This window comes from Alternaria infectoria (assembly GCF_024043175.1).
Source record: "Alternaria infectoria strain BMP 0036 chromosome Unknown scaffold_1, whole genome shotgun sequence".
Lineage (NCBI taxonomy): Eukaryota > Fungi > Ascomycota > Dothideomycetes > Pleosporales > Pleosporaceae > Alternaria > Alternaria infectoria.
Genome location: NW_026250690.1, coordinates 2,214,766 through 2,241,320, shown reverse-complemented (window position 1 = coordinate 2,241,320; position 26,555 = coordinate 2,214,766). Strand labels below are relative to the sequence as shown.

At 51.7% G+C, this 26,555-nt stretch overlaps 7 protein-coding genes across 7 annotated transcripts; 3 read left to right on the top strand and 4 right to left on the bottom strand.

Annotated features, from left to right (window-relative positions):
- Positions 1-1,340: 1,340 nt before the first annotated feature.
- Positions 1,341-2,823, top strand: J4E92_000767 (uncharacterized protein; the record flags this gene model as incomplete). The annotated part of the gene is made up of 4 exons (XM_051492182.1): positions 1,341-1,671; positions 1,728-1,877; positions 1,932-2,433; positions 2,493-2,823. 4 exons carry the CDS (start codon positions 1,341-1,343, stop codon positions 2,821-2,823), a joined length of 1,314 nt encoding a protein of 437 aa, XP_051357694.1.
- Positions 2,824-4,568: 1,745 nt separating this feature from the next.
- J4E92_000766 (uncharacterized protein) lies at positions 4,569-6,364 on the bottom strand (the record flags this gene model as incomplete). The annotated part of the gene is made up of 3 exons (XM_051492181.1): positions 4,569-5,441; positions 5,805-6,037; positions 6,208-6,364. The coding sequence occupies 3 exons, from the start codon at positions 6,362-6,364 to the stop codon at positions 4,569-4,571; spliced, it is 1,263 nt and encodes a 420-aa protein (XP_051357693.1).
- Positions 6,365-8,248: 1,884 nt separating this feature from the next.
- J4E92_000765 (uncharacterized protein) lies at positions 8,249-8,706 on the top strand (the record flags this gene model as incomplete). Its single annotated transcript, XM_051492180.1, has 2 exons — positions 8,249-8,367; positions 8,433-8,706. The coding sequence occupies 2 exons, from the start codon at positions 8,249-8,251 to the stop codon at positions 8,704-8,706; spliced, it is 393 nt and encodes a 130-aa protein (XP_051357692.1).
- A 649-nt stretch (positions 8,707-9,355) lies between these two features.
- J4E92_000764 (uncharacterized protein) lies at positions 9,356-10,345 on the top strand (the record flags this gene model as incomplete). The annotated part of the gene is made up of 1 exon (XM_051492179.1): positions 9,356-10,345. The coding sequence occupies one exon, from the start codon at positions 9,356-9,358 to the stop codon at positions 10,343-10,345; it is 990 nt and encodes a 329-aa protein (XP_051357691.1).
- A 123-nt stretch (positions 10,346-10,468) lies between these two features.
- On the bottom strand, positions 10,469-11,858 carry J4E92_000763 (uncharacterized protein; the record flags this gene model as incomplete). Its single annotated transcript, XM_051492178.1, has 2 exons — positions 10,469-11,403; positions 11,465-11,858. The coding sequence occupies 2 exons, from the start codon at positions 11,856-11,858 to the stop codon at positions 10,469-10,471; spliced, it is 1,329 nt and encodes a 442-aa protein (XP_051357690.1).
- Positions 11,859-13,152: 1,294 nt separating this feature from the next.
- Positions 13,153-24,752, bottom strand: J4E92_000762 (uncharacterized protein; the record flags this gene model as incomplete). Its single annotated transcript, XM_051492177.1, has 4 exons — positions 13,153-13,842; positions 13,897-24,411; positions 24,461-24,618; positions 24,698-24,752. The coding sequence occupies 4 exons, from the start codon at positions 24,750-24,752 to the stop codon at positions 13,153-13,155; spliced, it is 11,418 nt and encodes a 3,805-aa protein (XP_051357689.1).
- Positions 24,753-25,741: 989 nt separating this feature from the next.
- COX6 (Cytochrome c oxidase subunit 6) lies at positions 25,742-26,549 on the bottom strand (the record flags this gene model as incomplete). Its single annotated transcript, XM_051492176.1, has 4 exons — positions 25,742-25,860; positions 25,992-26,109; positions 26,213-26,258; positions 26,386-26,549. The coding sequence occupies 4 exons, from the start codon at positions 26,547-26,549 to the stop codon at positions 25,742-25,744; spliced, it is 447 nt and encodes a 148-aa protein (XP_051357688.1).
- Positions 26,550-26,555: the final 6 nt, after the last annotated feature.

Below are 26,555 nucleotides of genomic sequence, written 5' to 3'. Positions count from 1 at the left end.
CAACCAAGGATATCCCATAGACCGTATCTTCAGAGAACTGTATAATGTACTATATCTTCTACACACCTTCGGTCTTCTCATCGCTCCCCCATTTCGAGACATCATGTTCAGCGCCTCTCAACACTGCCGACGTAGTGCCGTTGCGTACATGATGATTACATTTTCCAGTCACGGTGTACACTGTAGTCACGTCAGGAAGTGGCATGACTAGAGTCCAGGCTTGATCTGGACTCAGACTAAGCGCCGAACTCGGGCGTGAACGACAGTAGCGCGTGGATGCAATGGGTGGGATCGTCCACAGAGTGAAGCCAACAGGCCGTGCTGGGTTCAGAAGCTAGGACGCGGGGAAAGGAGCGTTAAGCCGCTCAGGGCCCACAATGCAACCACGACAGGGATTCTACCAAGGACAACCCTTCTCGAAGACCACTCGTACCAAGGGGGGATTCAACATCTGCGCGTCCCACTGAAAATGCCAAAATTTTCGCCACTTATCTCTTCCGACATCTTTGCTTCGGTGCTTCTCGAAGGCGTCAGGTGGGCCTTCGACATTACGTATGTACGTTCATCCGAAGGATCTCCGCCAAGGCATTTAACGATTACATTATCTGTCGTACTATGCTACCGAACTCCAAGAAGAGCGATCAAAAAAAAGTGAGTTATCAAAGTTATGTATGTTATATGCAAAAGCGCGGTTGGCGACAGCATCAACCTTGGAAGCGTTGAGGGAACCGGAGCGGACCGCAGGGGTAAACTCACAACCTTCGGCTTTCTGGATACAGATAAGCTTGGCCCCAGTTGGACGGGCCGTTTAATTAATCGGACCTTCACACTGCGTCTCCACTATTGGCGATCTGCCTGCTCTTTCCTCTTCTTTCGAGCCCTGGCATCGGGTGTATTTGTTTCAGACCACTTTTCGGGTATCGTCAGCCTTGCTCCTTTTCAACATCCCAAATCGACTGAGTTGGATCTTCTTGTCTAGTCCTCTTTCAGTCTTGTCCCTGGCATAAGTGGAGTCTGAACTCGGTGGCATTTACCGTGCCGCGGTCGTTCATGATCTTCCCCACGATTGTCCTGGGATTGTTTAATGATGATAGTCGTTGCTTCTCTGCCTGGGCAAACAAAGTGGTTAGCTTGTCACTTTGCCAGAAATCCTCCGATGCAATCGAACGCTCAGCTATGCCACATCCGCATTCAGCAGTTCGTCCGCGTCTCACCGCCGGCTCATCTCCATGTGGCTTACGCTTACATGATGCTCGTAGACACCACCATCTAATTACTATTCCCTTGACTCTCTTTGGCTGTTTGTCTAACAGGTATCTTTTCGAACCGTTCCGCTCGCTATGAAGTTCTCGTTCTCTATTCTCACCCTCCTTTCGGGCAACATCTTTGCCAATGCCTTTCCTTCTTCTCTGCATCATAAGCACCTCGATGGCCTCACACCCGAAAAGCTGAATGCGGCTATTCGATCGGTGGAGGAGTACAAGCATGCCAAGAGACTTCTCGTTGATGTAAAGAAACCCATTGACATCACTGGCAAACACGCCTTCCAAGCTCCCAAGAAGAACGACCAGCGCGGACCGTGTCCTGGACTCAATGCTCTGGCTAACCATGGATACATCTCTCGCGATGGTGTCACCAGCTTCGTGGAAGTGGTGGCCGCCATCAACCAAGGTTCGTCTGATGCGTCTCAAAGTAGACTGGCCAACTCTAACACGCGTGATATCCAGTGATGGGCATGGGCACAGAGCTGGCTCTCGTTCTCGGTATCATGGGTACTGTCTGGACAGGAAACCCACTATCGTTGGATCCTGGTTTCTCCATCGGAGGCCCCACTGCTGGCACGAACAACATCCTAGGAAACCTGCTTGGTCTTCTCGGTAAGTACATCACTCCGACGTATTCCAGATGTTATCATGCTTACGCCCTCCCAGGTAAACCTCGAGGTCTTCAAGGTTCGCACAACTGGATCGAGTCAGACTCATCGCTCACGCGCGATGATCTTTACGTGACCGGTGATGCTTGGACAATGAACATGACGCTTTTCCGCGACTTCCACGATCGTGCCGATGAAAACGGTGTCCTCTCCATGGATCTGCTGGCCGACCAAGCTGCCCGCCGCTGGGAGTACAGCGTCGCCCACAACCCAAACTTCTATTATGGGCCCGTCACTGGCATGGTCAGCCGTAACGCTGGCTACTTCTTCCTCGGTCGTCTGCTCTCGAACCACACAGCTGAGCACCCCGAAGGTGTTCTTACCCAAGAGATCTTCCGCAAGTTCTTTGCCGTGTATGAGTGTGCGAACGGAACCATGGAGTATCGTAAGGGCCACGAGTCAATCCCCGAGAACTGGTACCGAAAGCCGGTGGAGTACGGCCTGATTCCACTGAACTTGGACATCATTTCGTGGGTCGCAAAGCATCCAGTCCTTGGCAGGTACGTATTCAAAATCTTCCACCTTCAGTGTTGAGTGATAGGCTGACATCTCTTGATAGCATTGGCGGCAACACCGGCACCGTTAACTCCTTCACCGGCCTCGATCTCCACAATGTCACTGGCGGCGTCCTCAATGCAGCCTCCCTGCTCGAGAACAACAATCTCCTGTGCTTCGTGTTCGAATTGCTCAAGACGTTCCTGCCCAACTCGCTCTCTCCGCTGCTGTCGACCCTCGAAGTCCCGATCAGCTTGGTGACGGATACCCTGGCTTCGCCGCTGTTGAGCCTCGCGTGCCCGGCATGGAAGGACATGACCGAGGGTGGCGAGCCGCTATGGGACGGTATACAGAACACCTTCGCTGGTGCACGCAAGGCGGGTTCAAGCCTCTAGTCCAAGCAGGGAATGGCCTGCAGAGTGCGATGTACCGCAGTAGTGACATAATTATATTCTCTTCTCTTGTCTAATATAAGCTGTTAACGGACTGAGCTCGCAAAATGTAGTAAAGAATGCGCAGGCGTGTTTGTGTCGCAGTGGACAGCTGCGGTAGGACGCATGCAAGAATTGCTGAGTGAAGACCGTGCTCATAACATTGTGATCGATGTCGGCTTTTGCTTACTAGACTACGCTACGTGTAGCTTGATGAGTAATTGAGGTAGCTCCTTAGTTCCGACAGAAACAGGAATAGATGACTGTTGAGATCGTGACGCAGATGTCAGGGCAGAGCGTGAGGTGGTTGGGAGACGCGTTCGCGTCGCGCTGGCGAAGAAAGCCTTACCGAATACGGACTAGCTCCTCTACCATGAACACCTGCATGAAAGTCACTCTCTTGCAGACATGAAAAGCCGGAACGGTTTGGACAGACGCGGATGATTATCTGCTGTGAAAAATGAAATGAATGTTCTACAATGCCTTACCATCAGGTCGAGGTGGTGGTGTTGAGGGACCATTGAGTGCTCACAATGGCTTTGTGCACGCCAGAAGCGCAGCGATCACGGATGAAAGTGCGCACTTTTGCAATGTCTCGTGTTTATCCTCTCAAGATAGTGGTAAGCGTTCACGATGTTTGGAACGTTGAATAGTGCTGTACAAGGTTGCATTCCAGTGGTGATTTATTTTCCCTGCTCACGATAATCTAGGTACCTGACGTTCCCAAGGTCGCTTCATCAGTTCAGCTCCAGCTGTCAACCATATAGTATACCGATACCCCAGACATGAGTGATAAGACGCCTGAATTCGGCACAATCATGAAGCATGCGTTGGCATACGAAGAAGCCGTCGAAAAAGGACAACGCCTCTTGGCTCTAACAATCGCGGATATCACCGACGGTCCACCTCAAAGTAAATTTCAGGACATCGATGACCTGGAAGTATGGGGTTGGTGTACTTTCACTCTTGCTAGCCCGAGTCCCACTCCTGCTACGAACCTAGTACGAGCCCTAGGCCCTACCCTCAAGTCTTCTCCCACTACAGCGGGTATCCTTACCAATCACGACGAGACCGTTACGGTCGACGGTAAGACCTATCCAGCCACCATGGCGCATTTTCACAGCGTGATAGAACCCGAGGCCGGTATTTTGTTGGCAGAATGCAACACGACCCCGGAAGCAATGCTGAACCCATATAGGAATCTGGATCCAGCGACGTTGGTAGCCAAACTCCCAGAGCTGCGACATTGGTCCGATGTTGCTTTCTTGCAATGGAAGAATGTATGTACTAACTTTAGGTCTCGGTACAACATGCCAGAACTAAGACTTGTAGTAAGATACCAGGTTCTCAATGCGAACACACGAGCCATCTGTAGCATCATTCTTGCCTCTCTTCGTAAAAAACGACAGGAAACAGCTGAGCCAGGAATCTCGTATGACTCCTGGCTTCCGAGATGGCCAGGTATAGCTTTCCCAATAGAGTCTGAAGAGGCGATAGCGTTATGCGGCACACCCAATGGAAGTGGCGTACTGCATTTGCTCGCTCAGCATAAGGCGAAACTGGGCCACAAGACTATTCAAGAAGTATGCTTGTATTATGAAGATGAAGATGATAAGGGGTTGCGAGAAGTTCCGACTCTGATATTCCATGTCCAGGATGTTTGAGTAAAGCTAGGTAGCGAGGCCGTATGGGGGTCAAGTAGAGATGGATTACATTAAGACCTTTGTAAAAGCATCGCCTAGTCCCCTCTCCGCAAGCCATTCCTCGATCGCCTTCATGTCACCTCTATTCGCTCTTTGGCCGCGTCGCTCACCGACTGTGTCGGTAATTTCAGTCATGTCTGGGAAGACTCGCTTTTCACATTGCTCGCGATGTCGCTCGCTGACTTTCTTGTGATGGGCCGGGATGTCGCCCCAGCTTTCCGTTTTGATGTACTTCATGTAATCATCGATATTTTGTGATCCGCCCTCGACGCACAGAAGACCTGGCTTGCCAGCGTAAAGAAAGCCGGTCAATTGGTAAGAAGGAGCAAACTTGATGAAGTCGTCGCGTTTGGAGCGTGTGCTGATCGATGGAAAATAGAACCAAACTCTTACCAGCGGTCCAGCGTCCACAGCAGTGAGATCCGGGCCCAGTTCCGTCGTCTCAATTTCCGTTAGGTATTCGACTGCAGCTTCTCTGATGTACTCGATTTTACTGAGCAGGTCTTCATCTTCTGGTATGTCCGACGTCAACCGCGACGTGGCGGCTTTGTTCATCCATTGCGGTTGCTGCACCCGAACCTTTACGGTCGGTGGGTCTAAAGGCGGCTTATCACCGCGAAACGCGAACGGTACCCCAATATCCAGACGCAATGTCCTTGAATTCGGCGACTCTTCGTTGGGCGTAGATACTGGCAGGTCAAGGATGACTGGGATGACCGGCGTATATTTGGCTGCAGATCTAGACCGAGCATCATCGGTATCGCGCAGGATATCTAGTATTCCCTGAGAGTTCTCGTCGAGTGTGATCTCGTCAGGGTACATTGCCAGCAAAAGCTCAACTTGGCCAATCTGAAGCTCTATCAGATCGGCTGGTAAGATCTGCCATTGTTGCATGTCTGTCATCATTGAACGATAGATAATGATAGAATTTCTGAAGGTCGGAAGTAGTCGGAGGGGGCTGCGAGATAGAGTGAAGTTTGATTCAGGTTTGACAGGTAAGAAGACGCGCACTAGCGGAAGAGCGAGGTCGGCGCCAATTTTCGGCTACCAGCCACGCGGTGAGCCACAACCGCCACCCGCATCGGGATTGTCGAAAGAGAAATCAGCATCAAGCATTGCACGATGATAGTTCAATCCAGATTTTATTTTTGTTTTCAACATCAAAGCCTGACCCCTATGCAGGTGGAGATGCCTGAGCTTGTTAGCCTTAATTTCGTCCCGTGCTCTTTTCCCTCCACGTACCTGCCACATGTCGATTATCACACTCGACGTTCCGTTCCTTCTGAGGACGCCTACAGCAGCCACATCGTTCAACCACGCAGCAGTTCCGTTTGTGTCGGTTTCGAATTGTCCTCGCAACATCGTGGGGGCACCATCCGCAGCGGGTGGGAGTCCTATCGTCTGGACGTATATGAAGGTTCCGTCATCGGTCTGGATATTGTATCGGGCGTCTGGTCGGAAAGCGCCTTGCGCGTCTGTAAGGCGCCAGTCCGCGCCGAGATTGAGAACTTTGCCTTACAAGATGTGAGTGACATGACGTCATGATACATAAGAGCACGAGGCACGAGCTGTCGAAGAGATATCCCAGCCTTTTCTCATGATCTTTGAAACACGATGACATGTTTAGGCCAAGAGGACTACTCACCACTTATTCTTGGGCCCTTGAAAGTGCCTCCAACGATAGGGATGACGATGCGTTCTTGCCCGGTTGGAATAGAACCGAGCGAGAATCTTTCTCCCAGGAGCGCTTCCATGTGGTAAATTAGGGTCATCTGAGGTGGTTCTGGTGCGCTTTGTGCCATTGTGAAGGTAGTAACAGCAGCAAGTGCAGTGATTGGGGTGAAGAGTCGCATGGTGAAAGCAGCGGTAACGTTGCTAGATACTAGTTGGAAACTCTAAACGCAACGACATCATAGTCGCATAGCCAGAATATATACATGTGCTACGTGCGGTGACAAGCTTCCATGCCGTTGCCAGGTACCGAAGATGACGTACAGCTTTAGGTTCCGCGTTCCTGCAGCAACCCCGCAATCGGCAATTCCTTTAGATCTACCCCAAATCAAGATGCCGGCTCGTTTTCCACCACATCCCATGGGGAAAATTGGTCCCTCGTCGCATCGCATTCACTCACTTCGTCATTAACTACCGTTACCGACGGGAAATACGTTGTCGCGCGCGAAGATGTCATAACACAAGAGCGGTCTGCTATTCTCTCGTACTAGCCCGTGCCCAAGTGTGCCATCCCTCTGCACCTGCCGATCAGCAATGCAATCGATACGTGGCCCACTGCATCACGAAGACACGCCGACACCCGTATGAACGATAGAACGAGCATCAGGAAGGTCAATACCATGGCGCAATCGTTCGGCGCCCGACGTCTTCAGCTCTGTTGCGCAATCGCAAATCTACCGGCAGCCCTACCCGGTCGAGGCGGCTGGACACCACTGATCTTCGAAAGAATGCGCCGAGTTCCCAAGGTACGCTGCCATGCTTCACCTCAGTCTCTCCATAGCTTGAGAAGCAGCTTGCCCGCTGGTTGGTTAGCATAGCTGTAATGCACCTATCCAAAGAGGCGAGCACAAAATCTATGGGAAAAGATGAATACCTACCTAGGTGCCTCCCAACCTAGAAGTACACGTTGCCTTGGAAGCTCGTTGACTTTATCGCAATCCAGTATTTCAGTTTGTACCTTGAATGAGGCGCGAGGCACATTCCCTCTCTACCCATGATGCCCCAGCTCCATGGCATCGAAATTCACGCTTGCGGGCCATGAGCTGCTAACACGACACTCCAGGCTATATATGGTCGAAGCGGCACAAGTATGAGCATGCCTCATGGTTGCGAAATGATTGGACAGGCTCGCGCGCGAAAGCCAGAAGGTCCCATGATCACGAACAGGGCCCACCTTCAAGACGACTACCACCCACCTGTGTTATCTTTGTGGAGAATTTTCTTCACGACACGGCCTTCAATCGTGGCTCGAACGTCCAGCCAAGGCATCGTGGCCCACAAGCTGGACGGTGATCATTGCCCAGGCGTCAATGGGCTCAAATTCCAAACCGTGGCGACGCCCCTCAACATCACCCTAGGGTTGTTACGAAGCACAATCTTGTCTAAGAAAAAGACGAGCTATCGGGTTCTTCTCTCCATTGTCTCCCTGTGCAAGAAGGTAAGACGTCTCAAGCAAGTGACGCAACCCATAATTTTCCCCGGCCGAATTTCCTTCACGATGTGGATATACCGCCGCGCCGGCCCGACCAGATCTCGTAGAATGCTTAGACCATAGCATTTCGAATACAATGGCTAGCGAATGTGACTTCCCCTTTGAAAGCAGCAAAATCGATTAAGGTCGTACTGTTCGAAGAAAAACCCGACTTCTTCGTTGCTCATGACTGACTGGCTGCATCGCTATCTCAGTCTTGCCAGCGAGCTTTCTCTCACCAACCAGACAGCATGCGTTAAGCAGACTGGTGTTTGTATCCATGCGTAGCAGCGGTGAAGCTGCTATCGCTAGCCACGGTATTGCTTCGGAGAGGGTATGGTTGAGTACTATTTTATTTCGTTGTGGAGTAGGCCAACTCATGTGCGATATGAATAGGTATAAAAGCTACACGTTATGAATCATTTTACGATCATCTCTCCCGTCACCTTACAATACATTCCACAAGTACGCAGCAAAAGCAGCAATGAAGCTCTCTTCTTTTATCACACCTGTCTGCCTCTTGGGCGTAGCAGCATCAGTCGAGATGACTCAGTACTCCACAGGATCTGGGGTCGAAGTCGGTTTTGAGTCCTTCGTCAAAGAGTACGATATCCCATGATTCTTCCGCAAACGGCAAGAACGACTAGAGCACTAACCCAAACTTGTAGGCTCTACGCCTCCGCGGAGGACCCGTCCGCTACAAGCACTTTTACCGATTTCTTCACACCCAACGGGCAGCTCATCGTTCTTGAGAACACCGCTACTGGCTCCGAAGAGATTGTCGCGCTGAAGGAGGAGCTTCTCCCCGTAGCCGGCAACAAGCTTTGGAACCATCTTCCTAACGTGACCACCGTTGATTCAGAAACAACCGCCGAGAAGACATACCAGGTGCTTGGTGTTATCGAAACGAGATACGACGGTGGAAACTGCTCTCAGGCCTAGTACGTTCCAAAATCACAACTCCGTGAGCATTGTACTAGTCTGATGGAGTATACTAACGATGCAACTCCCGCAGCTACTCGACCCGCTTTACCGTTACCAAGGACGCCAGCGGATTACCCCAGCTCACACCCCACAGTGGAAGCCTCGTCGCGTACGACGATTTCATCGTGAGCCCATCAAACACGCCGACCGATATAGCTTGTGGAGCTTAGTGCGAGCGCTGGGGGCACGGCCCAATGACTAAGATCTTTTCGCGATTTCGAATTGTACGCAAAAGGCATGAACATATTGCTAGCGAAAGTAGAGCACATCACATATTTAGTCTCATGTTGTAAAATCACATTGATACTGTCTGCATTCAAGTAGTTAAGGCGACTCTAGCGCCATTTTCGTATCAAGCTCGACTGAGATGATGAATGCCTACCCAGCGTGGTAATATCGACTGTACGCGTGTCAAGCTCACACTGGCTAGATTTATCACTAGATCGCTGTACATGTAGACGTTGATGACAACCCGTCAACGCACAGCTGCCATTCCAACTCTCACAATGATTGGTATTCATCATAAATATCATTCCATATTTACTGATCTATTCTTTCCCACCAGTAGCCCAAGCACCAAAAGTAAAGCAAGTCTCACAGACCATCCATGTCCTCCACAGACATGGTCAAGACGTCCTTGCGCGACAAATATGTCGTACTCGAAGAGGCTCCGCAGGGCTTCCACGGTGGCAAACAGAACGTCGGTGTCTACGTTGTTAAGTATCGCCCTTTGAATAAAACATGCGTCGAAAAGCGCGTGACTGCGTACCAAAACGGTGTCCATTCGATCCACAGCGAGATTGCCACCATGGAACAGTGCCGGACTCATCCTAACATTGCATCAATCATGGACAGCGACACAGCAGATCTCGATCACACGTATGGTTCAATCTGGATGCAGCACTGCGAGCTTGGTTCTTTGGATGCGCTAATTATGCGGTACAAAGAACGCGAGATGCATCTCCCAGACGAAGGTTTTTTTTGGAAAGTTTTCTGGGATATCTCACAGGCTCTCTGCTATCTTTGGACGGGTCAGGATTACAAAAAGACACGCGATTACGCTATGCAGGGCCGACCAGTAGAGGGCCGCGTGCGTGGTTGGAACGCCATTCGTCATCGCGATCTAAAGCCAGCCAACATTTTGATGACATGGTCTAGCTCTCTAGCTGGCGACACGATGAATGGGTACCCGACTATAGTACTCTGCGACTTTGGCTGCAGTGTAAAGTCTACGGATATTAGTTTGAAAAACCAAGCTGCAAAGCTACTCGATTGGGTCAACGTCGCTTTCGAGCCTCCGGAGTCTACCTACAGCGAAAGAGGAGACATATATGCGCTCGGTCTGATTTTGCTGTGCCTGGGACAAATGCGACAGCGTCCTAACATGGATGTTCTCGATCCAGAGTGCGATCCATTAGGATACTCTAATTACTTCCAGTTGGAACTGGGGTCGCTAGTTGGAGAATGCTTGGAGCCTGATCCAAGTGACCGACCGGCACAAGAAATTTTACCCGTGGTGGTTTGGGAAGGCTACCAGGAGTGGCGCTCATACAATGGTGGCGACGGTAAACCACTACCAAAATGGGCGTTTGAGTAGATTCACGTATGTGATAGAGGCTCTCGGCATTTGGGTTGAATATGTAGGATTGTGAACAGAAGTGAATATGTACAAATTTATGAAGTCAACAATAGCGAACATGGAGTGCTCGGCGAAGTGGAGTTAATGGCCAGCAAGTTTCGTAATCGGTGGTGTGTTCGGGTAGAAGCTTGCCGGCATCGTAGGAATAGGAATGGGACTGGCTGTACCAAACGCAGTCTGGAGGTTCTCTTTCATGGTAGGTGCAGAGTAACCAGTGGGTGCAGCATTTTGAGTGCTGGTAGTGGCTGGATAAGCGCCCCCACTTCCCTTCTTCAAGCAAAATCCGCTACCGTAACCATTCTGGCATTGATAGATGTTGTTGCTGCCTTTCTCAGTCCACATGGCCAAATCTTCGATGGTAATGTCTGTGCAAGGCGCCTTTTCTGCGCAGACGACTTTGACAGGCCCGCGGTTCAGGCCGTATTCGACTGTTCCCTTCCAATTTCTAAATGTCATGTTGCTCAACTGCACGCCATTGCCAGCAATAGCGCTCATCGAAGCCCACTTTTGATCGATGTCTAGAGACCAGGCGTTGCCGTGACCGATGAAATTCTCGAAAACAACATCTTCGACGTAGCCGCTGCCACCATTAGACTTTACCATCATCATCTGGTTAGATTTCCAAGTGTAGATGTTCTTGTATACAACGGAAGAGATGGCAGTATCAGCGCCAAGAGAGCCCATGGCGCAGCCACCGCTCCAGTTGCAGTAGATATTCTCGATCAGGACATTCTTGGAAGGCGACTTTACGGTTACGCACTCGTCTTTGTTAGTCACCATGATATCGTGTACCCAGCAGTTGGTACAGGTGACGTCGACACCGTCGAGACCACCCCAGTCGCCTCCGCGGATCGCCATGTTGTAGGCTTCGCCGTTCGTGCAGTTGTTGATTACGAAGTGGAACATGGGCGCGTCGACAAGAATTATGTCGTGGATCCCAAAGTTGGTCGATTTCTCAATGCGAAGAAGACGCGCGCCATTTCGCTTGCCGTTCTTGTGGTCTTGGTAACCATTGCCTGTAATTGTGATCAGCACTGTGACGGAACATGACCGATCTCGAATAGCATCCTTGCGTACCCTGAATAGCACCCTTGCCAGTGCTGCTGAACATCTCGAAATCGTTGGCATTCCTGATGAACATCATATTTCCAGCATCGGTACCCGTACGGTAGATGGTGCCGTCAAGCTGCAGCGCCCACGCCTTGCCACCCTCAAACGTGACCCAGGTGTTCAAGGCATAGTCTCCGGAAGGAACAACGACAGTACCACCTGCCTTGCAAGCAGTGAATGCCTTGAGAAGGGCTGGTCCAAGATCTGTGGACTTATCGGCTTTCGCGCCATAATCCATAACGTTGCAGCTCTTCTTGGCCGTTTTGGCCGCGTGAGTGGTTAAAGGCCCGACCTTGCCCGACAGCTGTGCGAGTGCCGGTGCAATAGCAGCCGCTGCAAGCAGGAATTGCGAAAAATGCATCGTGAATGAAAGACCTGCTCAACAGGAACGAATGACTGGAGTGAAAACGAGCGACAACGAAAACAAGACTGAAGAGTGAGAGAATCGAAGCCTGAGAGTAGAGTGGGATATACGTGGATGGTGAGGCTAGACACGAAGGCCATCTGCAAATCCTAGCACAGATCGATGCCAATCTCATGTCCCTGGTGGGCCCGCAGAAATGATAGCGCCCCTATGTTGCACCCCCGGAAAATCCAAAGGCTGCGACGAGAAGCACCACGCTGCCGTTATGTTTACTGATCTAGCAGACCGTGTTCGCCATGGGAGTACGTTCATCCCCCGTGGAAGACAGATAAATTGTCCGAAATTTCCAGAAGCATGCTAGAGCGCGCGTCAGCTCATCTATCGCGAACAAGCCTGAAGCAAGCGAGCCGACGACCGTCATGTCGGTAATGCTTGTCGTAATGCTTAGTATAAACGTGTTTCAACGTGTACGCCTCGAACTTCGGTGGCGCACGCCTTGAGGCCGCTTTGCCAGATTGATTGATGGATTACTATCTGTTGGGTGTTCGTGGAGATGAACAGGCGCGAGCCGAAGCCGATGTCGTGAGCTAGGAAGGGATTCGTGGAAACACGGGTTCACAACTTATGAAGGACCAACGTGCATTGAGACCATTTGATGAGTTCCTTCCGTAGCAAAATGTCCCGAGAAAAAAACGTATCGCAAGCAGCAAAATATATGTTGACACTGCTGAGTAGATTCATCCTTAGGGAGAGATGGTGGCTGGGAATGGAGCTGTCCATGTGGGTTCGCCTCAGCGGGTGACGCGTTGATATCGGAACTCTCGGAAACGATCGGAACGAGACGAGTCGCATCTCGCCCAACTCACGACGAGTTCATTTATCGTATCTTTGATACGTGTACTACGCCGCACAGCACATCCGCGAGAGCAAGACAGGGCAATCAGGGCCAAGATCTATCGCCATGATGCACAACGAACCATTCGTCAAGATTTAGGTACATGTAACTGTATTCCATACAAAATATCTACTAGTACAACGCCATGTCGCACGAGGCATGTGCCGCAAAACATACAGATAAGAAGCTAAAAGAGCAAGTTTGTCCGAATGAACCTAACAACTATACCTCCCTGACCGTTTATATCAACGCCTTGCATACCTAACGCAACATAAATATGAAAATGTCCAAACTCCTCAATGTTCTCTTCTTTTGCCCATCAAAGTCCCCATAAAGCATTCAATGTCCCCTTTTTCAAAAACACCAAACACCGATCTCCTCAATGAACTCAGACCCTTACAGATAACCCATCCAGAGCGGATCGCACTGACTCAACTTGGCCGGATGCACCGCAACAGCCACCAAGTCCACTACTGTCTGGTTCGCAGGTAGATTGGCGCCCGTGGGTAGGCTACCAATCGCGCTGGCCCTCTTGACTACCAGATCGCTATTACTTTGCACACTCTCCCTGAGCACCTCGGGAGTAAGCTGGCTGGCCTTGTGCTGCGAGGTGAACCAGTGGTTCATCTCATCGCGCATGAAGATGCTGAGTTGCATCTCTAGCTCGCCCTCGGGTTCAATCAAACAGCGCGCGACTGTCATGACACTAGGAGCGAAGATGCCTTCGAGATTCAACGGCCCCATGAGAGTTTGTAGGTTGGGTGTGAGGCGGAAAGGTACTGGTTCCGAGTTGTGCAAGATGGGCTTACCAACTGCCATGCTCGGGATCAGTTCGGAACCCCAAATGCGGCCGCTAGAGCGCGAGACGCTGATCTTCTGGGGGAAGCGCGTATTCATATGCATGACATAGGTCATGAACGTGAGCGCAGCGAGTTGGTAGCTGAAGGTACGGCGGAAGAGCCAGAAGTCGGCGAAGGTGGGGAAGGTAGCACGGAAGTAGTCTTGGATGACCGTTGGGGGCACGTATTTCTCTTGCACAGCAGCGAATGTCTCGAGGCGAATGCTGTTGGCGTGGTCAAGGTTCTTCTGTTGGGGCTGGGTTAGAGACCGGCGGCTTGCATGCACGTCTGAAGAACTTACTGGCTGGAGTGCTCGCAGCTTCTCGATGCTGAAGAGCACGGGTTCATCCTTATTGATACCATTCTTCCGGCAGTAATCCTCGTAAATACCTTGCATATTGATATATGACGGGTCGTCTTGTACCATACGCACACTAGGGGTAATCGGTACCATAAGCGGAAGATGGAACTGCAAATTTCTTCGCCGGCTCTCCTTGCGCTTAGCCAGTATGCCGTTGAAGATGCGGAAGAGTTGTAGGATACGCTCCTCGCGCCTGGAACTTCTAGCAGCCGGGAACTGAATAGCGAAGGGGTGCACGCTTCCATCGTGACCACGAATCTTGAGACGGCGATGGCAAATACCGACACCGCGCACCAGCTCCACATCTGGCAGGAAGCGTTCAATGCGCACAAAGTCGGAGTTCTTGTCGCGATGTTGCAGGTACTGCCCAGGCACTTCTACATCGTCGAACTTGAGGAAGCGGAACTCACTAAGCTGATGCGTATACTGTTCGAGCGGAACTGTGAGCTTCCTGCGATCGAGCCTTTCCTCGAAGCGATTTCGCCATGTGCGCAGCTTCTGGATGTACTCGTACATCGTTGGCTTGTTGGTAACAAAGTCCTTTTCGAAAGCCTTGCGAATGTGGGGCGGGAGGACCGACTCGGCGAAACGTGTTATGTTTGCTTCAGTTGATTGCGGTAGCTTGATCTCCCTCGCATATAGGTTAGGCTGGCGACCGACATATGACAGACCATCGTTGAGCAGAGCAACAATGAGTCGATACGCATCCTCGTCAGGTGGGCACTTGAAGTTCTTCTGGATCTGGTCAAGCATCGTCTCCATGGAGAGGGCGAGGAGAGGGAAAGCCGTTTTGAGGATAGCGCTGATCTCTTCGACATGATCCCACGGCTTCTTCGGCGCTGGGGCTGCGTCGCTAGGAGCTGGTGCACCATCTTGCGTAGCAGTTTCTGTCTTGACAGTGCCGTTGGGCGTGCCGTTCGCAGCAGCCTTAATGTCCGCACCTGCGGTTGTTGGCCGGCTGCCGGTGCTGGATCCGGGTCTGGTTTCTGGCGAAGCCTGCTTCGTTGCGGGTGACCCTTGCCCCTGTTGTTGCTTGGCCTTTGCAGCCTTCTCTTTTGCCTCCTTCTGCTCGTGCGTCTTCTTGAGAACCGCCATATCCTCTCGCGTTGTTCGAAGATGGCAGTACAATGCCTGAGGATACGTCTTCGCCAACTTGCCGAGAATGGATCTGGCGATCGGCGCCTCCTGTCGTGACAGACTGTTCAACAACTGTGGAATGTAAGTTATCCAATACCATGCCGGTGTATCACCCTTGAACTCCTCAAACTTCTCCGCCAACTTCCTCTCCGGATTGTCCAAACTGAGCAACCACAACACACGTCCCAACAATTTCCTTGACTTGGCGTTCTTGAACTGGCTGGCTGCTTCGAGATAGCAGCTGAGTGCTGCCTCGGCCCTCTCCAGATTCTGCGGCTCCTCCTTGAAGAGCATGTCGTTGTATCGGCCCCACTCCGCCCATGCCTTCGGGAGCTTAATATCGAAGTACAACGCGGTACCGAATGCCTCGCCGGCTTCGTTCTTCTGACCCAGCTTGGCCAGGAACATACCCTTGAGCGTGTAGAACTCTGCCTTCTGGTTGGGTCCAAAGTAGTTCAGGTTGGTGTTGTTGATCACGTCCAGCCCACTGTTGAGATCGGCCTTGATCTGGTAGTGACACTTGGCCTGTTCGCGCAACTTGAGGAAAGCTTCTTGAATCTCGATGTTTGGGAGGGTGTAGATACGTCCAAGCTGGTTGATGCAGACTTCTGGCAAGTTGTGCTTGCGTGCGACGTGCGCGAAGCGGTTGATGATCCATGCCGTCTCGTGGTAACCTCTGTAGGCAAAGGAGTTGCCACTAGCGTTGTTCTGAGTCGGCGGGAGGAGGTTGAGGTAGACGCCGTTAATCAACTGGAAGATGTGTTGTCGCCAGGTTACCAAGTCTTGCCACGCGTTGATGTCGTCCCAAAAGTTCGGTAAGCGGTCGCGCCAAGTGCTGAGGAGCAGCTTCAGCTCTTGAGATTTGACATCAAGGTTGACTTGCGTAGTCTGGGCAAGACTCTGGCAGATAACACTGGCATCATGAAGTTCGACGAGCTGCTGGAAGTGTTGAAGTAGCGGGATATGGGCCTGGGTAATGCGTCTGGGCAACTGGTGCCATTTTCTGATCGAAAGTTGAATGGATTCATCGCACAGTCGATGGAACTCCGGTTGCGATTCTTGCTTGTTGTGAAGCTTGAGAAGAGACATGAAAGTTTGGAAGAATACTCGTCGTGGTGTGGGCGCGTCGCTGACAGCTTTGATAGTTGCATCAAGCTGCTCGCGGGTCTCAGCGTTCTGCCAAGCATCGAATACGCGCCAGGTTGATTCCAGGTAAAGATCATTAAAGTTCTCGTGCTTAGCAAAGTCGCTCAAGATCTCCCATTGCTGAAGCTTCTGCGCGCAAATCACCCAGTGATCCTCCCAAAGCATGTACTCTCCAGTACTAAACGGCAGAACTGAGGTGCGGGCCTTGATCTGGGCAGCCTCGTACATCTGCTGTGCCTTGTCCCAGATGCCGCACTGCTCGTATGATAGAGCAGCGTTACTCTCTATGAATTGGCAACGTCGCCGCCATGTTCCGTAGAACAGGTCATCCTCTTGTAGGCCACTGTAAATTTCCAGTAAGGCGTCCAGGTTGCTCTCGCGTAGCTTCTCGACATCCACGACAGGTGAGATAGCGGAGTCTTCCATGTAGACAGCAGCCGTGTACCATGCGTTGTAGGTCTGAGCGAGGTACTTCATGATGTGAGGCGGGAACTTAACTCGCGGTCTAGCATGGACAATGGCGTCAAGCATGGTCGCAACACAGTTGGGTCGTTTGTCGAGTTGACGAGAATGGTAGTCCTTGGTGAGCAGCGCGGCCATACCCTTCTCAAGATCGCTTTGGTCATCCTTCGTAAGCGCCGTCCATGCCAGCGGGAAGAAAGCGATCCAGATGTCATGAGCAAGGTTACTATCGGTGTGTTGTAGGTGACCAAGTGGTTCGAAGATGTCCTTGATTTTGATGTCGGCCAATTGATTGCAGAAGCGGCGATGACCGTTTACAAGATTTTCCAGTTCGTCATCAACCATGACGTCGGCGATCCTCGGATCCCTGCCATATGAACCAAATAAAGCGGTGGGTTGCATGAGACGGAAATCTTCCGAATGAAGCTGTGCCGGCGTGTTCATTTCGACCGATCCAAACATCAAGTGGATGACTTGACTGAGCCAGTAGCTGTCGGAGAGTGTATCCCAATTCTGGGACGCAAGCACGTAGCTCAGGCGACTGGCTGCTGTGCGACTCAAGCTCTTATCAAAGATGGTCATGTATCGGTTGCGCATCTCAACATCCTGCGCTCGAGTACCAATCAGGAATGCGTGCTCCATCCGCACGGTAAGCTCACTCCTAGTGATCTTGGGGTCCTCGTAGATACGAATTACCAGGTCCAAGAAGCGAGTCAGTAGCGAAGTGTCGGCGCGGTGCTCGAAGAGCAACATCTTGCTTAGGACTGCCGTCTTCTCCTTAAGCGTAGGCACTGGCTCGGTGGAGTGGAAGATCCATTCTTCGACGAGATCTAGTACCTTCATACAGACAGAGTTGGTCTGAGAGCGCTCAACAAGTGAAGCCAGCACGCTGAGATATGGCCTTCGGTTCTCGCCAAGCTCGTTCATGCGCGCAGCCAGGATGTCAACTGTCTTCAGTACCAGATCAGTCTGAATCTCGACCTCACGAGGATCAGTAGGTGGGTTGGCTCCTTCGGGGCGCATAGCAGGTGGTACTGGCTGTCCTGGAATGCCGCTGGTGCCGGCAAGGTGGTCCTTGGCCATCTTGCCCTGGAAGGCCTTCATGACCTGTGGAATGTGTTGATCGATCTCCTCAGGCCGCTTTTGGCACAAGGTCCACAAGATATTGATGGCACTGACGTAGGAGCTATTGGAGAGAGCTTCCGTAGCAATCGTACCAAGGAAGTTTACGAATTCGGTAGAGGGCGATTCTTCAATGTTGCCTTCATCATCCGTAACAGGCTCAGGCATGACCTCGAGGATGCGCTTGAGGATAGGCTTCAGCTTCATTGTGCCGTCGTCCGACTCATCGGTTGCGTGAAGACTGGCCTGCACGTCTGGGTTCTCAGAACGAATTGGCTTCTCCAAGATCTTCTGGAATTGAGGAATGCGCTGCAGTACCCAGTCATCCGACTTGACATTCACGATGACTTTTACGATCTGGAGCGTGTTGATCATGCGTGTGCTGAACACTTCCGGTTTGTCCTCTTGCTTCATCTCGGTCAACAGGATCTCCTCGATCTTCTTGCTGAGCATGAGATCCAGGTCCAGATCGCTCCATAATCGTGGCGAGAGCAAGTCATGCAATAACTGCACAGCCTTCTTGCATATCTCCGCAGGTTGTGGTGTGGTGGTGGTGACCGCTGTCGGGTCCTTGGATTTTGGTGAAGCCACAGGGAAGCGTTCTGGAAGATAGGCGATGAACTGAATCAGATACTTGATAAGCATCATACGAATGCCAGGTCCGGCCACGAAACCCCTCGATGAAGAGTCAGTGACTACTGCCGACCCGTCTGCTCGCCTCTTTAGTGCTTGAGGCGACTGAGATGGACGCTCGACAGGACCGGCGCTCTCGCTTGCTGTACGTTCTTCCCATGTTCTGATTAGGCTGATCAGATTCAACGCGAGCTTCTTTGCATCGGTCGAGGGATTCGGAGGTTGCGCAATCTTTGACAACGCCGTAATGATGATGGAGGATAGATGTTCACGGCCTTCGTAGAACAAGTCCGGATGACGAACCACAAAATTGAAGATACTCATCAGCTGCTGCAGGTTCGAGCTTTCCTCGGATAAAATCTTGCGAGGATACTGGATCCAGCGAGGCATCTTGGCGTCACCACCTGGCATACGCTTCTTCAGGACAGGAGCCATAAGCTCAAGCGCCTGCATTACCAACGATCGACCCTCGTTTTGGTGTGCTTTGAGAAGGGCTTGATAGACTTGAACGGCGATCTTGACAGGCGTGTCGAATGCAGCGATGAAGAAGGCGATGAGCACGTAAGCGGCGTACTTGTTGATGATGTCTTCAAGCTTGATGTAGTTCCAAGCAAACTTGATGACGTCTTTGCGAGCATCTTGTATCATCCCGGGGTAGTGCTTGAGGAGGAGGGTGGTAAGCTGAAGGAGTTCCATCCGTGAGTGGTCGACACCAAGCTGGGCCGTGTCTTCTGAGAGCTCCAGGGTGGACTGCGGTTTCCAGAGCCGGCTGTGGATTGCCTCAGTCATGGCCTTGTCCATGAACTTGGTACCTTTGGCCTTTGGACCGAACAGGCTGTCCCAGTTGCGTTTCACATCCATGGCGAAGATGGGGTTGACGATGTAGCGGAAGATGAACGTCTTCGTCTTCTGGGAAGAGTTACGGGAAGTGTACAGATCGATACACTTGTTCACAATCGTCTTCCAGTAATCCACAGACTCACTGGAGATGATCTGGTCATAGATGAAATCGAACAGGCGCGGTGAGGCTTTCAACTCCTCAGATGTGACCGCATCTACTACTTCGAAGAAGAAATCCAGATTGTTCGGTTCTTGTTTCAGGTACGTGGTGAAGATGATCATAATCTGATCACCAGCTTGTTCTGTTGCCAGACGTAGCTCCGAGTCGAGGGTGTTCACCCTGAGCTTCTTCTCCAGTCCCCTGGCTGCGTCGAAGAGACCCTTTCGCAGCTCTTCGTTCGAAACGAGCCAGTTACTCGTCTCTTCGGATTGGCTGAGAGCGTACGCAATGTGAATACCGTTGAGTTGAGCCTGGCACTTCTCCTTCTCGGTACCCTCAGGGTTCATGGCGCTCAGGAAGCCAGACGCATCTTCTGTCACCTGCTTACGAAGTACTTCGCTTGCTGGGTTCTCGAGTAGCTGTGCAAAGAAGCGTCCCTGGGTCTGGTCCTTCAAATTGGGTGCGAAGTAGTCCCAAGCCTCCTTGGGATACATACAGAGGTACTTGATCAACGGCTCTCTGAAGGGGCTGTAGTGCGTCCTTCTAAGAGCCGTCTCAAGCTCGATAACCTTCTCGATGATTTGCTTGAGGAACGTCGCAGCGGCCGCCGGGAGCAGGTGGAAGATGTTGAAGATACCGGTGACGATCTTCATCTTGGGATTCTGCTCGATCATAGTGAACGAGATCTTCTGCAGACTGTTCTGGTCCGCAATGCTCTTAAGGTGATCAAGGAGACGTGTGCCAATCTCCACCTTGAAGTAGTTTGTGAGGAGCTTCAGCAACCGTGCCAGACCGTCAAGATTCTCGACAGAGAGCTTCCTTGGATCCTGGAGGTTGACAAGGATAGGACGAAGTCCACTCTGGAGGACATCTTTGGGCAGTTTGTTTGTAGCTGAGATAACGCCAGATAGGCCGATGTTCGCCGCCTCAATCACTTCTGGAGACTTCGAATACAGGCACTTGAAGAAGACAGCGATAATGCGGAGGAAGGTCTGGTTCGGCGGTGTCGTGCTAAACTCAGGGAAGGTTTGAGCGGTGGAGAGGAGACGGATGCATGCAACTCGTAGGTTGACGATGTGATCTGCGTTCCGCTGCTCAAAAGGCTTACTTGCCAAGTGCTCGTCTTCGGCGTCGGCTAGTGCCAAAGACTCCATCAATAATCTCGTCAGTTGTTCGTTGAACTCGAGGATGTTGTTCTTGAGCTTCAAACAGAAAGTGATCGCGTCAATGTAGGCAATCTGAATACTGAACGGTAGTGCTCGCAGCGGCTTGGTCCAAATCGGTAAGATGAGTCTATCCTTCACCGGCGTGATCAGGTCGCTGACGCTCAACTCGGTCACATCTGACAACACCTGGAACGCCTTCTGGGTTGCGTCTCGCACACTCTTGTTCATATGCGAGAGATCACCCACGAGCTGTTGGCAGAGCTTCAGGGTAATGTTGTTGCCCTTATCGAAATCTTCCTTGGTCGTCTTCTTGTGACAGCGTCGGATGAGGTCTTGGATGAGGCCCTCTGCTTGTATGCGCGTCTTCGAGTCGAGATCGATAGGCATGTCCTTCATGACAAAGTTGAGTGCCCTAACAAGTTCGAAATGGCGGGGTACGAGCCATGATTGGGGAAGACCCAGTTGTTTGATCATGATTTCAATACCCCGAGTTCCGCCAGACTTCATGAACCAGTCATCAGCATGACAGTTGTGGCAAAACGTACTTGACAGCTCATTGAAGAACACGAACTTGTCCAAGGAACTATCATTGCCGAAGATTGCCTTCGTAGCATCGCGCATTGTGATGATGGCTTGCTCAGCAGCGTCCCGCACTGCGCCGTGTTCTGACGCCAGAGACTCGCCAATAGCTTCAGAGATGACATCGCTCTCGATCACGACAGGCCCTTCTCCTGAATGCACATCGAACGGCTTGTTCTTGTGTTTCAGAGTGGCAAATTGCGTTCCAAGCTCCAGAAGCGTGAAGTGCTTTGCCAAGTTGCTTACCAGAGCCTCCGCTTCCGACTTCAGCTCAGGTACCGAAACAGCAAAGATGCTCGCCTTCAGCAGTTTCTTGAGAGTCTCTTGTTCTACAGTCTTCTTGGTGATGGACTTTTCGCGCTCTGATGCGGTGAGGATGTCGTATCCCACATCAAACTTCTTGGCACACAAGTCGTTCGCTTGCAGGCGTACTAGCTGGGCGAAGTCTTCTGGCAAGCTGTCGAAACCGACCAGCAGCTTCGTATGTGCGGTGATGAGGCGAAGAGCCTGTTGCTTATGGAACGTGTCGGACTTTTTGGCTGCTGGAGTCTTTGGGATTTCGTGGAGCTTCGCGATGGCGGTGTCGATGCCTATCGCTGCGGGGAAGGCACGGTCTTTGGTAGATCCAATGAGTCGAATGTCAATAGATGACTGATCATCAGAGTACGGTTTGAAATCCAGCTCTGGTGGGCCAGTGATGAACTTGCGATTGCGTCCGCCTAGCTTTCCAAGAATGCGCATCGTGGTATGAGCGTGGAAGTGGCTGTACGGGTTAGGCTTCAGATGCTCCCATAGTGCAGCCATCAGCTCGTCGATGACTGGGGCCATGATCGGGTCCAGATAGTCGGCGGTGAGATTGTCCACGCAGAGCTCTAGAGTACGAAGACCCTGACCGACAAGATCCGAGCCAGCACGCAGAGCAACGACCAGTGGCCTCATCAAGTAACTGAGATGTGGCAACAAGTTACTGAGTCGTGCTGGCACTGTGAGAGATAGTTCAACGAAGAGATCCCTTTCAGCCGGCTTGCGCGCCGTCAAAAGAAGGTTGTTGAGCACGTCGAGTAGCATTTCCAGCAGGGGAAGAATTTCTTTGTACAGATGCTCGAATCTACCGCCACCAATACTTCTGAACAATGACCTAAGCAGGAGGAAGTAGTTCATGGGTTCTTCGGCAGTCGTGGATAGCTGAATCGACTTCGTTATGATCTTGCTGACGTGTGGTAATAGCACTTGCTCATTCTGGGCAGAGAAGAGCGTAACGGCCATGAAGGAAAGTTTGAAGAGGCGAAGGAGGATGGAGGACTTCTTCACATCGGCAGTGCCAACCTCTTCGATTCGGTCCATAAGAAATTGCAACAGCATCCCCGAAAAGCTGGGTGATGTAGCCTCGGAAGCGAGAAGGAACTGTGGAACGTGAAGTAACGCCGGGTGATCGAACATCATATCGTACAAATGGGGTATCTCGGATGAAAACACTTCGTGGAACGTGGCTGGATCGATGTGGTGGAAGACAGTCGCAAACGTCTCCAAAAGGTCCTTCTCTTCCTTGCCACTCGACATCATATGTTGGTTGCCCATGAAATCTCCCGGTGACAAGCCTTGTGTTTCAGGGGTCTTTTCAGTACCGTAGTAACGGAACACCTTGGCACCTTCGCGGAAAAGCTTGATAAGAACTTCCACCTCTTCCGCGTTGTAGCCAAACGACACTTCATGCCAGTTTGCAGACGCGTTGGTCGGATCAATCTCGTCCTTGATCTTGGCTGGGTTGCAGGCTCTTAGCTGATAGAAAAGATTCTTCAGCCCGTGGAGTAGGTTCTTGAACAGGAACTTGTTGTCGGCAATGGGATCGGAGCTCCGGTCTCGTGGATTGGATGTCTTGATGGGTGTCGCGTTGGAAATGTCGATTTCGTCCCAATCCGGGGGGTTTTCCTGAACGGCCATGTGGTTCTCGTCGACCGCATCAATGGACGGTTGGCTGTACTGAGCTGAGAGCTTGACAGCATTGTGGTATTGTCGGTTCATTGCCGCGAACTTGTCACCGATGGCATTCAGTATCATGATCAAGAAGTATCGCGCGTCCTCCTTAGGTTCCAATTTCGCGATGCATTCTGCCATGTTCAGCAGAAGCTTCGCGCTCATGGTCTGGAAGCTGGTTCCGGGAAATGTGTCGTGCAAATTCTTCGTGTAAACCTCAACTGTGCGTCGGATCTGCTCTTTCGACAGAGATTCTCGCAGATGGTGGATCAGATCGGCCAGCATGCTGTATGCGAGCGGACGCATGGTCTCGTACACTGTCAGGCCATCCCCGATCAATGTCTTCTCGTCCAGTAGCTCGTCAATCTTCTTGAGGAAGATTTTCCGGAAGTTGAAGTTGATGATGTGCCTAATAGCGACTAGTAGCTCTTTCCGTGCGCCGGACTTTTCGCGTGGACAGTCCTTGAGCAGTCGGACGACGATATCAGGAAGGGTCGGAAGGAAGTCGTTCAGCTGGTTTGCATACACCCTAAGTAGGTAAGCCAGAAAACTCATGGTTTTAACCTGAGCTGTTATGAAGTCGCCAAATGCCGCGCGGTTGCGAATGTCTTTGCTCACACCAGTGAAGATCTTGCCCTGCGCCTTGGCCTCCTCATGTGCCTTCTCTTGTGGCTTCGCCTGAAGCAAAAGTACGTTCTTGATCAGTGGTACAAAAAGTTTCACGTTTTTGTTCACACAGTTCCTGTAGGCCTGGAATAGAGATACCACAATTATTGGACACTCTGCGAGGACCTTGAACGACTGCATTCCCTTGAGCAGCATGCGCGTTTGCTGGTGTTCCGATCCAATATCGCCTGCGGAACCAGATGTGAGGGCGGTCGCTGGCGAGCTCGGGCGTGGGGACTGGGAGAATTGGTGGTTGTTCGGGGTGGAAGGAACGCCTTGCGAGGCTGAAGCTGTCGTGTTGCTGTCGAAGGTATCGTGCACCGCCTGCTCCATCGTCTCGAACATTTCCTGGATCAGATCCAAGAATGGCTGAACTCGGTCCGCGAGCGCCTTGGTTTGGTGGCGCTGAAAGTCCATGATGGTCTTCATGCACAGAACCGCATTGTCCTCGTTCTCCAGCTTCACCAAGCTCATGAGTTTGTCGACGATCTTGGCCGCGTGCGGTTCTATGGCTTCGGTCGGGTTCATCGGAAGACGGTGCAGGATCTCGAGGACACAGTTCCGTATGCGCTGTTTCTGAGTCAGAATGCTGTAGAGTTGTCGCAAGTTGTGCGCTCACCTGTTCGGGCGACGTGGAAATGAAGACGGGGTTGCCATCTAATATCTTGAGGAACACGGGGACGAGGTGGTTCAAGAACGAGGCGTACTGCTGCCCTTGACAGTAGTTCTCAATGTTGTCCCGGATTTCAATCGCCTGGGTGCCCTTGACTCTGAGATCTGCGCCAGTCAGCCTTTGTTCTCTTATGATGATGTGCGCGCATATTGGGGCATGCAGCGCGCGCAATGTATTGTGTACCAGAGTTTGGGTCGTCCAACTTGGAGGCCATAGCCTCGAAGTTGTGAGTCGCCATGGCGATGTTGCGTGCAGCCTATAGCCGCTCCTCCACCTTGTCGAAGTCCTCGTAGACTGTGCCCTGCAATGGCGCAGCTATCCAGTATGTGGCGCGATCAATGTAGCGGAAGACAGGCGCATTGGTCTCGGTGGCACGCGGTGGTGTGCGGAATCGGGTGCAGGTCGCTGCTGTGTCGAATATTAAATTTTGAAAAGGAAGGTGCAGGCGGGATGGCCTATATGGTCATTACAATCGTTATTGTGGAAGTGAGGCCTGGTGGTGGGGCGAGGGCGCGTCCCGAGTGCGGGTATGGAGTCGCGACTTGGAGTGATGGATGAGCTTCTGCAGAGCACTTAGCCTGGAGCTGACGAGCGAGGGAGGCACGCCGACCCCCAAAACTTAGCGCGTCGCTCTCATTGGTCGGCGCCACCCCTGTGCGCCGTGCGGGTGGCACCTTCCAAACCATGTCCGGCACATATCCAACAGTCATCTCTCCACAGCAGACTCCAGCCAGTTTTGGCAATCTGTTGTTGCTGTGTGCTTCTCATGTGATTTCGGACGTGATGGATATCATTTAATGCGATTCATCGCGCCACCGTCTGCAAATGAATGTGCGAAACTCCTGCAGAGCCGCAACGGCAACGCATTCCTTCCAGTGCATGCTTCGGCAGACTAAGATCACAACAAGCACTGCATTCAGAAGTTCACGGGTCAAATGGGACTTGACGCAAGATACAAACACTGTACATCTATCCAACTACCTGTCGTCGCTTGACTCACCCTTCATAAGCTCCCAGTCATATGCATTCTGCCGTTATCTTGTGTGAAATAGAGAACATCACCATAGTTATACAAGGCCACACATCCACGTCCGGTCTTCCGTCTAAGATAAGAAATGGAAAGGTTGACATTTACATTGTTGGAGAGGCGCACCATGGTATTCGATGTCAAAATGTGGGGGCGGGAACATGGGGATAACGAATATGCGCAGCCTGATCCTCTGATCTCTACTTCTCATCGGGGTACATGGCCTCCTTGAGAGGAATGCCGAGCTCCTCGCGTATGGGCTCGAGCTCCTGGAGGTACTCTGCGTATTGACCCTTGTTCTCGACCTTGAACTTGATACCTGTGACGTATGTTAGTAATCAACGTCTCAAGGTTGGCCGGATGCCGAAGTAACGTATTCCAGAGTCCGTTTGATTCCCTTTTGTGTAAAAAGAGACGGGACTGATATTGGGAACGTAGTAGAAGACGTACCCTCGAAAACCCGGACAGCTGAGGGGAAGTCGTTCACGCGCCTGGCAGCGCGGAGAGCGGCGGTGATGACGGTGGTTGAGGGAACGAGATCGTAGGCGAAGCAGTTGTTCAGGTTTCGCTGGCGATTGTCAGCCTATTGCCTCTGTTCGTGGCATCCTACAGTTGCCCAACCCGTGTCGGGTGATATCGGTGGGGTCACATCGTGGAGACAACCAACGTACCTGAAGCTCGAAAACGTCGTTCACCTTCTCGAATTCCTTCTCATATCTGTATTGAAGAAACACAAGTCAGCGATGGAGCTCCTGATGTCATCAATGGCGCTCAATGGCTGTCCATGATCTCCACATGACTCCTGCCCGTCCGACTCTACAGCCCCTCCTCGGATTGGTCGTACCTGGCGGTGAATTCCTCGAATGTCTCCTCGGCATGCGCATCGCTCTTGCGGACGGCCGACTGCGAGAAAGCACGCTGGGTGTTCAACGCAACGGGGGTTGCTCGGTAGGCCGGGACTCGCACGCCCACTCGGCTGACCTTCGACGCGGCGCGAACGAAGGACATGTTGCG